Raw genomic sequence first — 17,075 nt, 5'->3', positions numbered from 1 at the left:
GGCAAACTCTCAAAAGCCACAAGGGAAATACAATTGCTGAGGCTCCAGGAGCTTCTATTAGTTGTCTGGTCTCTCCCGACAAAATTATGTAAAGGGTATTTTACGTGCATAATTCATACAAGCTGAATGTTTTGGGTGACCTTGGCCCAGGTTTCTATTTTAAGTGCGGACCATGCACAGCTGTGGGGAATGAGTAAAAAAAAGGGGGGGTTAATGCTACCACTAGTAGAAATATAGAATTTATTTCAATTTACAATAAGGCAACATAACATTTCTCATACAGGAAGTGACAGATACACATATAGGGCTGCTGCCAACACAGACCATGGAAGAAGGGCATTTCATCAGACACTGTTTACCTCCAGTATTTTTTCCCCTTCCAACTTTTTAGCGTTTTATTACAAAGGGAGAAGAGCGATTTTTTAAAAAATTGAGCGTTTCAACCACTTGCTCTTCTCTGTTCTGCAAGGGGTGGGACAATGGCCCCCCAGACTGGATGAAACATTTTTCCCAGACAGTTCTTCTGAAAGATGGAGTGGATTTCTATAAGAAGCAACCTTTTTAAAAGAGCAAAAATAAAAACAATGTCTGCAGGCTGTTTTGGTTCCTCACTGCAACTGTCAAGAATAGCCACCAGTCAAAGTTTCATTTTTCTAGCTGTTCATCCTGGTAACACTAAATGACATTCACTTCCTCCCTAAAAACTTCTCGGCAACAACAAAAATACACCCATCGAAAACAAGCCATCGAAATGTTAGACCACCTATTCAAACAATCAACACACAGCAATCCATCAGAGTGACCGTAGAGGAGTTTCCCAAACTTTCCATAACCACTTAAACAACGTTGACTGTTATTTGTACAAACTGCATAACTAGGGCTCGATTTTTATTACTATTATTATTATTATAATCATTATCTACAATCCCCCTTGGGCAAACATTCAGAAGTTGCTGCCTGGGATTTTTCCATTCTGCTTCAATCCAGTCCTCTTTTCCCAGACATCAAAAGCAAGAATTCACCGGCGGACAGTGGCAAAACCAACAAGCCACAGCTGAAGGGAAAACAAAGCGATGCCTTGGCTCTCCCCACGCTTGGTGCTTTGATTTCTTCTCTTTTCTAATGGGGGGGGGGAAACAATCCACACGTTTCTATAGCGATGAGGCATGGAAAGCGTCTGCCAGAAGAGATCAGTCAGAGTCTGCTGGTCGACTCGACAAGGCTCCATTTCCTATTATCATCTTGCTGTAGTTCTTCTGCTCCTCTTCCTTGAAAGTCTCCTTGACTTTGGCTCGTTTCAAACCTCCGTCCCTTAAAAGAACAGAGCAGAAAGGGAAATGTATGAAGCAGAATAATGATGGCACTCCTAAGAAGGCTGGCTAGCGCAAGGATTCCCAACAGAACGTCTCCCTCTTCTCTCCCCAAATCATAGAATTGGAGGGTTGAAAGCCTACCCCCTGCACTGCCGGAATATGCAGCTGTCCCACACAGGGATCAAACCTGCAACCCTGGCATTATCAGCACCACGCTCTAACCAACTGAGCTATCCAGGTGATATGCTACAAAGGACTGCAGGAACTTAAAGGGGTATGTGGAGAGAGAGGTGAAAGGAGAAGGTCGTTGCACAACCAAAAGTCATTACAATCGTAGATCTGTTCAGCTAGACACTACTGCATTTGTTAGGGACACTACTGCATTTGTTAGGGACGCGGGTGGCGCTGTGGTCTAAACAACAGAGCCTAGGGCTTGCCGATCAGAAGGTCGGTGGTTTGAATCCCCGCGACGGGGTGAGCTCCCGTTGCTCGGTCCCAGCTCCTGCCAACCTAGCAGTTCGAAAGCACGTCAAAGTGCAAATAGATAAATAGGTACCACTCTGGCGGGAAAGTAAACAGCGTTTCCATGCGCTGCTCTGGTTTGCCAGAAGCGGCTTAGTCATGCTGGCCACATGGCCTGGAAGCTGTACACCAGCTCCCTCAGCCAATAAAGCGAGATGAGCGCCGCAACCCCCGAGTCGGTCATGACTGGACCTAATGGTCAGGGGTCCCTTTACCTTTATTGCATTTGTAGGCAGTGCTCAGAGGAGATCAAGACTGCAATCCTAAGTGCCATTTACTGGGGAGTGAGCACCATTGAACTGATTAGGGCTTACTTCTGAGCAGACCTGGTTAGGCCTGCACTGTTACTCCTAGAATCATAGATCTGTAGTGCTGGAAGGCACCACAAGGGTCGTCTAGTTCAACTCCTTGCAATGCAGGAATCTCAACTAAAGCATTCAAGACAAATGGCAAACTGAATTCTAGGTCATTACCACCTACTGCTGAAATTTAAGGCACTAAATTTTTGCAGAGTACTCTCTAATTTCTCTCTCTCTCTTCTCTCTTGGACATAGTCTAACTTTTCTCACCAGGGCAATTCTGTAAGTCCTCCTTGACGAGCGATAGCAGACTTCACCCTGTTAGCAAACTGAACGGCATCTTCTCCTTCCTGCAAAGAAAGAAACAGAACGCAGTTGTCTGTAACCCACATATAAATGCAATAAGGAAGTCAACTGCGGACTTCTCAAGCTTAGCCAGGAGAGGGAGAGAAGGGGGTTGACAATCAAAACAGCATCTCTGGTTAAAAGGTAAAGGGACCCCTGACCATTAGGTCCAGTCGTGGCTGACTCTGGGGTTGCGGCGCTCATCTCACTCTACAGGCCGAGGGAGCCGGCATACAGCTTCCACGTCATGTGGCCAGCATGACTAAGCCGCTTTCTGGAGAACCAGAGCAGCGCACAGAAACGCCGTTTACCTTCCCGCCAGAGTGGTACCTATTGATCTACTTGCACTTTGACGTGCTTTCGAACTGCTAGGTTGGCAGGAGCAGGGACCGAGCAATGGGAGCTCACCCCGTCACGGGGATTCGAACCGCCGACCTTCTGATCAGCAAGTCCTAGGCTCTGTGATTTAACCCACAGCGCCATTCGCGTCCTTTGCATCCCTGGTTAGCTTGCCCCCAAAAGTTATAAAGGCACCAATATGGGCCGTTCCTCCTGCTTCTTAAACGGCAGTGTCTGTGCCAACCCACCAACAATGCAAAAACGGCAGATACCTCTCTCGTCACCGGCGGCAGGTACCAGACGTGGCACACGATGGCCCAGCTGGTCATGATTCGCAGAAGGTAGCTGACGATGCCGTGTTTGCTGCTGTTCCAGAAGGCGTCGCCAAACTGGGGGTCGTACTGCAAAGGGAGGAGGACAGCGTTTGAGAGTCACGCTCACGGCCAACGTGAAAAGGGCCAGTTCTCAAGCCGTGTTAGAAGGAGCATTCAAGGAAGGGAGCAGAAATTCCCAAACGGTGTGGAGCTGTGAGAAGTTAATCAAGAGCTCTAAGGGTGGGATGGGGGTTCAACCATTAGGCCAGTAGCGAGACAACCTCTCGCCTATGGGCACAATGAGGTCCGGCAGGCTACCCCCATTTGGCTTGCAAGGTTAGCATTCATGAGTGGTGGGGAGCTGGTAGATGAAGATGATGAAACATATGGAACTTGTTGAACTGACTGGGAGACCCCGAGACCAGAGAGAAGAGACAGTGGAAGAAGATTGGAAAAAGTTTAAAGAATATCTGAAAAGATATGTTAATATTTAAATCTTAGAATAGCTTTGGAAGTGGATATAGGCTGTAGGGTTAGAAGTAGAAGATAGTGTGTTTTAAAATAGTATTATTTGTAAGTGATAAAATGTGAAGATTTTTATGGTAAAAGTAAACATGATTTTAAAAAATTGTTAAAAATTATGATAGATGTAAACTGCTAAAGATGAGGTAAAATGAAAATCAGATAGGGGGGACTTGGGGAAGCCCACCTAACAATGTTTAGAAAAAATAAGGATAAGGTAAGAATTTGTTTGTATTGTTTGTTTTTTCTGTTTGTGTTGGTTATTTGTGTTATAAAATGAATAAAAAATGGGGGGTGGGGGGGGAGCTGGCTAATTATAGTCAAGCCTCCCGGTTGTATTGAGGCTTCCACTTTCAGTTTTCGGTCTTCAAACATTTCAGAAGTCAAATGGTCTTCCGGAACGGATTACGTTCGACAACCGAGGTTTGACTGTGGTCTGTAGCTAGTTAGTACAGTGGTACCTCGGGTTACAGATGCTTCAGGTTACAGATGCTTCAGGTTACAGACTCCGCTAACCCAGAAATACTACCTCGGGTTAAGAACTTTGCTTCAGGATGAGAAAAGAAATCGTGCTCCGGTGGCGCTAAAGTGGTGCTTCAGGTTAAGAACAGTTTCAGGTTAAGAACGGACCTCCGGAACGAATTAAGTACTTAACCCGAGGTACCACTGGACTGGACTTGGTGCCATGGGTTTATGGCACACTGCTCCCTGGAAAGAGACAAATCTGCTTTCAGATATAAGAACAGGAAAAGACTGGTTGCGCTTCATTCATTCCTCTCTCCAGTCCCTCTTTAGCAATGCTCAGGGCTGGAGGAAGCTGAGCTTCCTGATACTGGATCTCACTTGCATCTCTGTCCAGTTTAATGTATCCTGAACCTGTCTGGAGGCATCTCCAGACTTCCATGCCTGTGTTGGAGTCCATGAGATCCAGCAGCAGCCACACCTTGCTGGGAAAACATGGGGAAGCTGTTGTCCTCCAGACATTGCTGGTCTCCAACTCCCAGTGGCCTCAGCCAACGTAGCCTGTGATTGTTAGGATATTTCCGTTCCACCTTAAAAGGGAGCAGGCTTTGTGAGTCACAGAGTCTGCGCATTTTCTGTTCACAGGATGTTTATGTTTTCTGTTGCTTTCGTTTCTCTCTGTGTGTCGTAGACACTGAAGCAGGCAGTCATGTTTTTCTTTGTTCTGATCAACGCTGAATAAAACTTGTAAATAATGCTCTCCTGCGTGCAACTTCTGCTGTGAATTATCTGCTGATAGAGTGTGCATGAGCTCTGGAATGTGGCAAGCTATTTCTGGAAACTCGTGTCGCTAATTGCTGATACTGTATCTACGGGAGATCGATGGATCGTCCGGCAGCCGGCTTGGGGGCCATGATGGACTTTGTCTCCCTGGCAGTATCCCAACAGTGATCAGGGTTGATGGGACGTGGAGTTCAACACATCCGGAGGGCACTAGGAATAGCTGTCCTAGGAACTGGCTAGAATTGGCTAGAAAACCTTCTAGAACCTAGAATATTTTTGCTTGTTCTTACCTTGATAGCAACTGGGTAGATTGTGCCACCGATTTCAAAGCTTCCCTTTTTAAACATCATGACCGAGGTGTTGTTTATACAAGTGCCTGGTTTTTTAAAAAATAAATAAAAGACAGAGCAATCAGTAAACACAAATCCTGATGGAACATTATTCGCCTTAGGCATTAAAGTCCTGAGTTGCAGAAGGCTGTATTGAACTAAGTTGACCCGATCATGCCAGGACTTCTGATTGCTCAATGGATCTTTATTCTCTCTTTACATCCCTACCACATTTTTATTTTTATTTTGTGGGCTAGGGGTGGGAAGTTGGGGAAGAAGAGGGAGGGCAAGTTCCATTGTGCAAACTGGAGTTGTTCCGTGAATGACAAAGGAACACAGGGAGCTGCCTTATGCAAAGCCAGGCCATGGGTTCAACCAGCTCAATAACGTCTACACAAGGGGCAGGGCCATCTTTACCCGGGGTTGCAGGGCACCTGGGCGCCAAATTCTGGGGAGAGCCAGGCGCCTGCCACTGAAGCCGCCTAAGCTCTTAACTATCTACCTGTTATGAAATAATAATTTTGATCAAGCTAGAAAAACAAAATTCATATATACCTAGGTATTACCGAAATGTATACCTGCTTCACTAAAGGACTTTCGACTTTGTGCACTCATTTACCAAAGACGCGCCGTGCCAGAGGCAGTGCTTGTCATTTACCACGGTGGCGCTTGTCAGTAAATAGATTTAAAAATAAAGTGTTTTTTTCTCCCTCCCTTCTTTCGTGAACAAGAGATAAGGCGTAAGCATGGTGTCTGACATAAGCACAATAGTCATACCTCGGATTACAGCCGTTTCAGGTTGCGTCTTTTCAGGTTATGGACCGCCAAATCCCGGAAGTACCAGAACGGGTTACTTCCGGGTTTCGGCAGTCACGCATGCAACAGAAGCACTAAATTGCGCTTTGTGCATGCGCAGAAGTGCCGAATTGCAACCCGCGCATGCACAGATGCTGGTTGCGAATGTACATCCCGCACGGATCACGTTCACAACCCAAGCGTCCACTGTAAAAGTTAATTTGGGAGCTAAACTAAATTTGGGGGTGCTGGGCAGATTTTTGCACCCTGGCGGCACATACACTAAAGACTCCCCTGACAAGGGGTATATGCTGGATGTCAAGCCACGTATCAGGGGGCAGGACAGGGGCAAGGGCAGAGAAAAGCTCAGCCACATCGCCTTTATTATTTATGTATTCATCATTATTATTTGTTGAATTGTCGCATTACCTTGCCCAGGGCAAACTAAAGCAGCGTACAACCACCCAGACAAAAACACCCCATGCAGACATGTGAAAACCAAGAGAAAATAAGAAATTAACTTATTTCTCTTGTATCTGCATGGGATGTCTGTGGCCTGCATCTAAGTAGCCACAGATAGTTAAATTAGGCCAAAGGCCTGGTTATAATGCTTTTGCCTGGTGCCTAATGAAAGGCGGCAATTGAACTTCCCTGGGGATAGCATGCCACAAACGGGGAGCCACCACAGATAAGGCCTGCTCTTGTGTTGCCATGGAGGAGGCAAACAAAGATGGGCCTCATATTACGATCTCACTGTTTACGGTCATATTCTGCTGTTTTCCTCCATAAGACTGTCACAAGAGAGGATGTTCTCACAGGAATTTGATGTAACCAACCTGAGGGGAACGCCTCACGGCGAGGGAAGAGTTCAAGCACGACTTAGACAGTATTAACTTATGGTCTGTGTGTGTGGTTTGGGAGCTGCACGGTCAGGGGAAAAACAATGCTGTCCAGGGTTGTAAAGACTGCGGAGAGAATAATTGGATGCACTCTTCCCACCTTGGATCAAATCTATGCTTCCAGGTGTCATAAGAAAGCTGCAGAGATAGTGCAGGATAGTGCGCACCCCGGAAATGATCTCTTTCAGCTTCTGCCTTCTGGAAGAAGGTTCAGGGTTATAAAGACTAGGACTAGCCGCCTGAGAAACAGTTTCTATCCAAATACGATTTTGGTTTTAAACACAGTGTAAGGTAGTCTCTATGGGAGTATATTGTATTTAATTATGGGGTATCAGAGTTTTTAGGGGGTTAACCAGGCTGGGATAGCTGGGTTATCAGGCGTGTTGGTTTTTGAATGTCTGATGTAGATTTTTCAATTTCGTTGTTCTGTATCGTATCGTATCGTAATTGTTATTAACCCACAAATGAGGGAACAGAAGTGTGTGTTTTACCTTCTGGAAAAATTAAAATGGGCAGCTTCTCCTTATCCGCAACATGTTCCCTCAACCTGAAAGAAAAGGAGAAATATTTCAGTCTTTGCCTCAGTACTCAAGAGGGTCTCTTGGAATTGAATCTGTTTCCAATAACTCAGAACATAAGTAGAGGGTTGCTGGATCAGGTCTAAAGTCTAATCCCGGATCCTGTTCTCACAGTGGCCAACCAGATGCCACCATGGGAAGCCCACAAGCAGTCGCCTTTGATGACAACATCCTCTTTCAAAGCCATCCAAGCCAGAGGCCATTGGCAACACCTTGCGAGAGCGAATTGTCTAGTTTAGCTCTGTGCTATGCAGTGAAATATTTAAGAGTCAAGCGGGCCAAGTGGTTCTCAGATCGGGAGGTACCTTTCAAGGTCCTCCTCTTCAAAGCACCATTTCAGTTTGGAAGAAATTTTACCAACAGAAGGAAGGTAAGGTTTTAAATTGCATTTTAACCTGTATTTTAAATTGGGTTTTTTTTCCTATTATGTTTTTACTGTAATTTTACTGGTGTTAGCTGCCCTGAGCCCGGCTCTGGCCAGGGAGGGCGGGGTATAAATAAATATTTTTATTTTTATTTATGTTGTTGGCAGTGGCTGCAAAGCAGCTGCATGGACTTGCCAGAGGGGTTTGGTTTAGTAAGCCGGGATATTCAAGGAGCTGCATGTGGGTTTGCAAAGCACTTTTGCAGCTGCTTCACTCCAGCCAGCACTTGAACAAGCAATAAATAATATTATATATTATTTATACCCCGCCCATCTGGCTGGGTTTCCCCAGCCACTCTGAGCAGGTCCCAACCGAATCTTAAAAACACAATATAGCATTAAACATTAAAAACTTCCCTAAACAGGGCTGCCTTCAGATGTCTTTTAAAAGTCAGATAGTTGTTTATTTCCTTGACATCTGATGGGAGGGCATTCCACAGAGTGGGCGCCACTACCGAAAAGGCCCTCTGCCGGGTTCCCTGTAACCTCACTTCTTGGAGGGTGGGAACTGCCAGAAGGCCCTCAGAGGTAGACCTCAGTGTCTGGGCAGAACGATGGGGACAGAGATGTTCCTTCAGGTATACTGGGCCGAGGCTGTTTTGCCAGTTTTGCCCAGAGATAAGGCAGACCAGGGTGCTTAAAAAACAATGTTTATATATATCAGATTTTTTTTATTTTTAAAATAAAATCCTTTTGGAGGAAAAATCTTTCTAAATATAATTTTCGATTTAAGTTACATTATAGTCCAAAGGCTATTCATCAGGAAATAAGGGTTTGTTTTACGTTTTTCATGTGTGCTAAAACTCAAGTTTAAAAAAAATAATTGTTTAACCACATCCGTTAACAAACATGGATACATATGCTATAATGTTATTGTTTTAGTTAAATACATTGTGTAAATTGTTACTAATGATTATTTTTCCCTTTCCAATAAAGTACATCAGAAAAATTGTCGAAATATACACAGTTAACTCATTAAACCTCAAAATAATTTCATAATTAACTGTCTATGTATTTCTAATAGTATAACCAAAGCAGGAATTTCTGATATAACTGAAAAAACTACTCTGAAAATTTATCATTCCGAAAATGAAACCTTCATCTGGTTGTAAATATTAAGATTATAACAACAAGAATGAGTGTTTCTGCAAAAAAAAGAGATTTAAATTAAGTCTTACTGACTAGTGATTTAAATTGATTTGAGCTAAATCAAATCCACCCTGAGGCAGACTATACCTTTATTTGCATTTGCAAGGTTATGAATGGACAGAACTAAGGCAATGACATATCAGAGAGACTGCACACCATTAGCCTGGCCCTCTTTCTTGCCTTACTTTTCTAATCCCCAATGTCAGTTAACACAAGGAGCGCCACACTTTTCCGTGCAGTAAATAAGAAGCGTACAAATATGGGCAGGCAAACTAAGGCCCGGGGGCCGGATCCAGCCCAATCGCCTTCTCAATCCAGCCCATGCACTGTCCAGGAATCAGCATGTTTTTACATGAGTAGAATGTGTCCTTTTATTTAAACTGCATCTCTGAGTTATTTGTGGGGCCTGCCTGGTGTTTTTACATGAGTAGAAAGTGTCCTTTTATTTAAAATGCACCTCTGGGTTATTTGTGGGGCCTGCCTGGTGTTTTTACATGAGTAGAAAGTGTCCTTTTATTTAAAATGCACCTCTGGGTTATTTGTGGGGCCTGCCTGGTGTTTTTACATGAGTAGAATGTGTCCTTTTATTTAAAATGCACCTCTGGGTTATTTGTGGGGCCTGCCTGGTGTTTTTACATGAGTAGAATGTGTCCTTTTATTTAAAATGCACCTCTGGGTCATTTGTGGGGCCTGCCTGGTGTTTTTACATGAGTAGAAAGTGTGCTTTTATTTAATGATAATAATGATAACAATGATAATGATAATAATAATAATAATAATAATAATTTATTTATATCCCGCCCTCCCCAACCGAAGCCGGGCTCAGAGCTGCTAGCAACAATAAAATAATACAGCATTCTAAAATCAATTCATTATAAAATCAGTTTAAATCAAATCAATTCAAATGCAAATGCAAATGCATATCTGGGTTATTTGTGGGGCATAGGAATTCGTTCATTCCCCCCCCCTCCCAAAAAAAAGAAATATAGTCCGCCCCCCAAGGTCTGAGGGACAGTGGACCGGCCCCCTGCTGAAAAACTTTGCTGACCCCTGCTTTAGAGCAACCCACAGCCATTTGTCTCTTGGTGTTCAGGTCAAAAGCAACAACAAACCCCATACCTTTTCGTCACCAGGTGGCGATCTTTCATTTCGGAGCGTTCAAACCAAACATGTGGGCAGGCTTTGACGGTGGCTCTCTGAATAACGCCCATTAGGCCCCCGTGAGCTTGCCCCACCTGTAAGGTCCCCCCACCAAAAAAAAAGACAAAATCAAATCAACAGGGAGTCCCTTCAAAATAGTTCCCTTTTAAAACTATAAAGGAGCCTTGTGAGTGGAGTTGATCCCCCCCCCACGCATTGAAAGTGATGTCATTCTTGAAGGACATGATTATGTCATCTTTAAGTGCCCACAATCTGTTTTTGGAGCTTCCATTGTGTTCTGTTTGCTGGGAGGTTAACAACGTTGTGTCGGGGAGGTGGTTATCTCACACTTCCTACTGCACATTACTGCCACTTCCTTTATTCATAGAATCCTAGAATTGTAGAGTTGGAAGAGACCCCTTAAGTCATCTATTCCAACCCCCTGCAATGCAAGGATCTCAGCTAAAGCATCCATGACAGATGACCGCCCAACCTCTGCTTAGAAACCTCCAAGGAAGGAGAGTCCACCACATCCTGAGACCGTTCCACTGTCAAACAGCTCTTACTGTCTGAAAGCCCTTCCTGATGTTTAGTCAGGATCTCTTTTCTTGTGACTTGAATCCATTGGTTTGGTCCTGCTCTCCTGAGTAGGAGAAAACAAGCTTGCTCCATCTTCCACGTGATGGAACATTGTTTTAAAGGCAGGGTGCAGATGGGGCCTTTGCCATTTATTTGATTAACAAAGCCAGGCATGTCCAAAGACAATTTCGGGGGCCCAATTCAGCCCACTGGTCAATTTAATCTGGCCCCTGTGGCAATTTATTTCCTGGGGTAAAATCCTTTAAAAAGTTCAAAGGTTAACAACTTTGGTTAATTGGCCCTCATGGCCTTTCACTTCATCAAATATGGCCCTCTCTGAAAAAAGTTTGGACACCACTGAACAAAGCCTTCGTGGCAGTGAATTGGGCAGGCATGTCAACAATATTTGTTTTGCATGGGGAGCTATTTTTCTGGAAACCCTACACACAGGTAAGACACAGCCTTTGAATATCTGCCTCACTATAGCAGTAAACCTTCCTCATTTTCTTTCCCTATTTGCCCTTGCCTCTTCTTTCTCCATTTCTCAGTGTCAACTGTAAGCTCCTCAGGACAGAGACCTGCTTTCTTAAGCAATGTCAAGTGTTATCCACACTGATAGCACTGACAGGTGAAAACTAGGAAAAGTGCTTCTGTGCAGCTGCATAGCTAAATCAGTTGCACCAGTTCCTCTTCCTTTTTGCATCAAGAGTTTTCTCAACTCAACACAAAGCAATGGCTTCAATTATTAGCAACTAGGAAGTAGCTACAGTTCAACGCTGGCTTCATGTACAGAGGTCTTTACAACTCTCAGTCCTTGCAATTGCAAAACCCATAAGACTTAAGACGTACCATTGCGTAACAGCCATCATTGGTCAAGATTATGACGTCTATTGGGGATGTGTGGTTGGCAACACAAATTCCTCCTTTCTTAGGCTTGTTCTCCCTGCAAAATGACAGGAGGACACCACAAGTTTTTCACAACTTTGTAGTAGGGGACGAGCGGCTGCGAGATGCCCATAAACCTGCCGCATGTTACACGTGAGTATTCTTCGCTGTAAAGGCTTAATGAGCAGTGTTGCCATTTAAAAGTCAAAAGAAAATGCATTCTTTGTCAACATTTAACATTTCTAAGCTGCAATTCTCAGCCACAAGCAAGACATTTAAAGCAGCGCACAGACTTTAAAAAGCATACAGTGGTACCTCGGGTTACATACGCTTCAGGTTACATACTCCGCTAACTCAGAAATAGTGCTTCAGGTTAAGAACTTTGCTTCAAGATGAGAACAGAAATCGTGCTCTGGCGGCGCGGCAGCAGCAGGAGGCCCCATTAGCTAAAGTGGTTCTTCAGGTTAAGAACAGTTTCAGGTTAAGTACAGACCTCCGGTACTTAACCCAAGGTACCACTGTATTCTGAAAGCAATTGGACTTGGCATTTTTTTAATGATCTTTAACCCCCAGAAGACCCACACACAGGCACTACACAGACAACTTGTGGGACCTTTCAGCTCAAGGAAAAGTCATGTAAGAGGGGGCATGATAAAACTTGTATAAAATTAAGTATGCTGTGGAGAAAGTGGATAGAGAAAGGTTTTTGTCCCTCTCTCATAATACTCAGGCATCCAGTGAAGCTGAATATTCAGGACAGATAGAAGAAAGCACTTTTTCACACAGTGCATAGTTACAACTATAGGACTTACTCCTACGGGAAGTAGCTATGGCCACCAACTTGGATGGCTTTTAAAGGGGTTCAGACAACTTCGTGGGGAATAAAGTTATTAATAGCTACTGGGTAAGTCTCCCTCCCCCCTTGGGAGCATTCCAAAGTCTAGGCATCACCACCAAAAAGGCCCTGCTTCATGTCACTACCCACTGCCCCTTCCAAAGGACCACAGACTATACTTGGAAGAGGATGCTGACATCTGAGCAGGGAAAGATAAGCCCAGATAAGCCCTGTTCTTCTTACTGGGCAGAAGCATCTTGCAGGTAACAGAGCTCAGAGATGACAGAGTAGGCTGTACCACTTGAGACAGCTGGGGGGAAATGAAGTTTCTGACTCCATCTCACAACAAAACACAACAGGCCCTTCCAAGCGTCCTTTTCCCTGTGTATTCATGATGCTTTCAGGGGCAGTTATGTGCAATCCCACTCTGCATACCATTTGAGCCTGCAAAGATTTTAGGGTGGACATAATTTCTTTGTTTCAAATTGGTGGCTGCCCTTTTGCTTCCCACAAAAATTCTGTAACTGTTTAGACCACAAATGTACTGGGGACGGGTGGACAGGTTGTCCCAGATGTGTTGTGCTCCAGCGCAAAAGTACAATAATGCATTGCAGAAGTGGAAGGAATGTGTGGTCAAGCCCAGCATTAATCCGCCATTAACTAGGGAACTACTGATGTACCATAGAAGTAGTGCAGAATGTACCTGCAAAAACAACACACCAGTCTGGAGGGGCCCAAAACACACACACAAAACTTACTTTTAAGTAACAGCACTTCAGCTTAAAAGAGTTGAAGCGCCAGCCATTCCTTGCTGTGCTAGCAGTTTACTTGCAGAGGTGTTTTGTTTTTTTACGCAACAGAATGTTAAAAAGATGTGATCCCAGACTTGTAAACTCTGGTGGTACAATTCATTCTACCACTTGATTCTGCCTGATGTGTACATCAGCAGCAGCAACAAAATACAGCTTGATCTACCTGGCACCATCAGAAAAGAACTTATCTAACTTCTGTCCTGAGAAGGGGTTTTGTTTTCTTTCACTCACTTGTTGTGGTAATAAATGTTGCCAGAAAGCGCTCTGACAAGGATCCGGGAGCAGGTGAGATGGACAAGGTCACTCAGCCAGTCCTTCGTTCTGCAAAACAGGAAAAACTGGGTGTAACAGCAGCCTTAGAAATCTAAATTAGGTCCACATTTTCCAGAATCTAAGAGTTGCAGCACTGGTTATTTACACATCACAACCTAATTTCAACTTCTTGATAGCAAAAGAGGAGTCAGCATTCCAAACAAGCTGACGAATAAGCAGTTCAGTAGCTCTGTCTATAAAGATACATATTCAGAAAATGGATGATTTGGGAAAGTGGACTCCCAAAAATAATGGACACCCTCTTCTCTACAAAATCCAGCAGCTCCCCACTTAGTTCTCACTCTTCTCGCGCTCCCCTTATCAATTACTTTTACACCCCAAGTCTCTAAGATTCTGTCGCCAGTTGGTTCCCATCTCTCTGCTTGTTATTTCAATGTCTCCATAAATGGAGATTCCCCCTTTGCTTTCCCTCTTATAAACACAGCCACGTATGTTTATAAGAACTTTTCTGGCAAAACTGATGGGCCATTAGTTTTACACAGCGCATAATGAAACTTGCTCCCACAAGATTATAAAGCTTCGCACAGCACAACGTTATGCGAATCCCAGCTGTCAATTGGGCATTCCAGTAATTCTAAGAAACAGCTTGCATTGACGCAAGAAGTTGGCCCAAGGCGGAGGTGGAGTTTTGTTTTCTGTTTCGTAACCTCTTCTTTTCCCAAAGCTACTGATGCAAAGGATATCCACTTACTCCCCGTTTGGAAGCTGGCCTACCAGCGTGCTGCCGCAAATCATGGAAAGGATCCCAATGTGTGCCAAGGTAACCCTGGGGGGGGGGGGGGAAACAGAAGGGAAAATCCAAAATGCATTATCCATTCAAGACCGTCAGATCCTACTGGGAGCATCTTCAGATAATTTACAATTGGAAATCCTGACAAACAAGTTTGATCAGAAGAGAAAGACTTCCTTAAAGTGCATACTTTTGGTCTCCTGATGAGTTTTTAAAATGTAACTATATCCATAACCATATAGCATACAGGGAAACCCAGCCAGATGGGCAAAGTATAAATAATAAATTTATTATTATTATTATTACTACTACTACTACTACAACAGTGGTACCTCGGGTTACATACACTTCAGGTTACAGACTCCGATAACCCAGAAATAGTGCTTCAGGTTAAGAACTTTGCTTCAGGAAGAGAACAGAAATCATGCTCCAGCGGCGCGGCGGCGGCAGGAGGCCCCATTAGCTAAAGTGGTGCTTCAGGTTAAGAACAGTTTCAGGTTAAGAACGGACCTCCGGAACAAATTAAGTACTTAACCTGAGGTACCACTGTAGTATTATTATCATCATCATCATCATCATCCTTCTCCCATCCAGGCACTGACCACCTTGGCTGCAGCAAAGTACTGCATCGTGTGTCTTCAGGCGAGGGCTTGGGTCACGTATTGTGGTGTGGATTAGTGCTTAGAGCACTATTTCCCAAACTTGGGTCTCTAGCTGTTGTTGGACTACAACACCCATGATCCCTAGCTAGCAGAACCAGTGGTCAGGGATGGTGAAAACTGTAGTCCAAAAAAAGCTGAAGGCCCAAATTTAGGAAAGACCGAGTGTCAGAGTAGGGCTTGGGCAACCAGGGTTCAAAACCCCACTCAGCTCACTGGGTGACCTTGGGCCAGTCACTGTGTCTTAGCCTTACCTACCTGAGGATTAAATGAGGAGGGAAAGGACCATGTTGTCACTTTGAGCTTCTTGGAGACAAGCTGGGATACACACTAGTGGCCAAAATTGTGGGAACATTTTGGGGGGAGTATTTCTAGGTTTGATGGCTCACAAAACCCGATTGACTCTCTAAACACTCAAGCTCATTGGTTACATACTGCATATCAACCTAAGCAACTTATGCTTCCTTTTCTGGTTATTTGGCTATAACTTTTGATACAATACAGATAACTGAGCAAACTTTGTTGCATTACATTCTTCATTAAATTATCTTTCCATTGATATATAATTTTATGGTGTTACTCAAAAAGAAAGTGGTGTTGTGAGCCATCAAACCTCAGAAATACACTTTCCCCAAAAGGTTTCCACAATTCTGGCCACTAGTGTAATTAATAATAATACTTAACTCAAGCTTGTATGTTATTTGCAGCATTCCTGCAGAGTCCAAGGGTCCATTTCAGCTCAACCCCAGTGACAGAGAATAGCAAAGGAGAGCATTTGCTGGGCTTCAGTGGCCAGCAGGAGGAATCATCCAGAAAACGAAGGGACAACATAGCCTTATACCACATTGGGCCATTGGTAACACTGACTGGCCACTGCTCTCCATGGTTCCAGCCCAGGCGTTTAACCTGAAACCGCCTGCGTGGAAAACAAGTTCACTGCCACTGAGCTACCGCCCTTTGCCAAATAGACGTGCCATGTCATTAAGTCGCAGCTAGGCTTGTTAATCCACTCTATTAAAAAAGAAACCGGTGCTGGTTTGCACATAAACCTTCAGCCTGGCAGGCAGTTTGGGCTTGTTCTCAGGGGCTAGTTGAGCAGAGAACAGCGTTTGTGCACCAGGCCCTTGCTCATTTAAAACTGCTAAAGCTCGACTGGTTCCTTCTGAATAAATGGGAGGTTTTTTCTCTTTCTTTCCTTTCACACAGGGTGGATAAATATCAATGATTATAAAAATACATATATCCAAAAAATAGTTTTTTTTAATTTAAATCCGATTTTTTACAATTAAATGCTTTTGGAGGGAAAATCTTTCTAAAGATAGTTTTCTAGTTAATTTACATTATAGCTCAAAGGCTATTCATCAGGAAATAAGGGTTTGTTTTTAATTATGTAGCATGAGACTTTATATGCAATGTTTAATTTTTTTGGTAAATGAATTCCATTGATCCATTCACAATGTCATGCTCTTCCAGAGGTTTCTGTAAGGTTATTTGGGGCAGTTTTTCTAACGAAACAATATTATCGCAGATGCTTGTTTTTGCAGGACTCAAAAGTGTGGATTTGTGTCCGCAGAGATAACATGCCTTTCCTTCACGGGAAAAATGTTATAAAATAAACATAACAGAGTTGAGGAAAAACCTTAATCCCATTGTTCCTTTGCAAATTTATATACACAGAATCCGTTTTTGTTAAATAAATAGTTTAAATTGTTATTAAGGAAATGAATTTTTTCTCTCCTTCTAATAAAGTACAGCAGGAAGGTTGTCCAAATATAAACAGTTAATTATGAAATTATTGTGAGGTTTAATAAGTTATCTGTCTATGTATTTCTAATAGCATAACCAAATCAGTAATTTCTGATATAACTGAAAAAACTACTCTGAAAATTTATTATTCCAAAAATGAGACCTTCATCTTGTTGTAAACATTAAGATTATCCCAGCAAGAATGAGTATTTCTGTAAAAAAAATATTTAAATAATAATAATTTATTATTTATACCCCACCCATCTTGTTTCCCCAGCCACTC

The 17,075-nt window shown here is 43.5% G+C and overlaps 1 protein-coding gene across 1 annotated transcript in view; it reads right to left on the bottom strand.

The window, feature by feature from the left end:
• Window positions 1–223: 223 nt before the first annotated feature.
• GPAT3 (glycerol-3-phosphate acyltransferase 3) overlaps window positions 224–17,075 on the bottom strand; it is a 28,716-nt gene continuing 11,864 nt past the window's right edge. Inside the window, exons 4-12 of the mRNA XM_083458883.1 lie at window positions 14,349–14,423; window positions 13,556–13,645; window positions 11,642–11,735; window positions 10,193–10,308; window positions 7,414–7,469; window positions 5,190–5,275; window positions 3,091–3,219; window positions 2,405–2,484; window positions 224–1,311 (exon numbers count right to left, since the gene is read on the bottom strand). Of these exons, the coding sequence (XP_083315009.1) occupies window positions 1,191–1,311; window positions 2,405–2,484; window positions 3,091–3,219; window positions 5,190–5,275; window positions 7,414–7,469; window positions 10,193–10,308; window positions 11,642–11,735; window positions 13,556–13,645; window positions 14,349–14,423 (847 nt within the window). The 3' untranslated portion in view covers window positions 224–1,190. The remainder of the gene's footprint in view (window positions 1,312–2,404; window positions 2,485–3,090; window positions 3,220–5,189; window positions 5,276–7,413; window positions 7,470–10,192; window positions 10,309–11,641; window positions 11,736–13,555; window positions 13,646–14,348; window positions 14,424–17,075) is intronic.

Source organism: Podarcis liolepis (assembly GCF_965112155.1).
Source record: "Podarcis liolepis genome assembly, chromosome: 9".
NCBI classification, from domain to species: Eukaryota; Metazoa; Chordata; class Lepidosauria; order Squamata; family Lacertidae; genus Podarcis; species Podarcis liolepis.
This window is presented reverse-complemented; position numbering and strand designations above follow the sequence as displayed.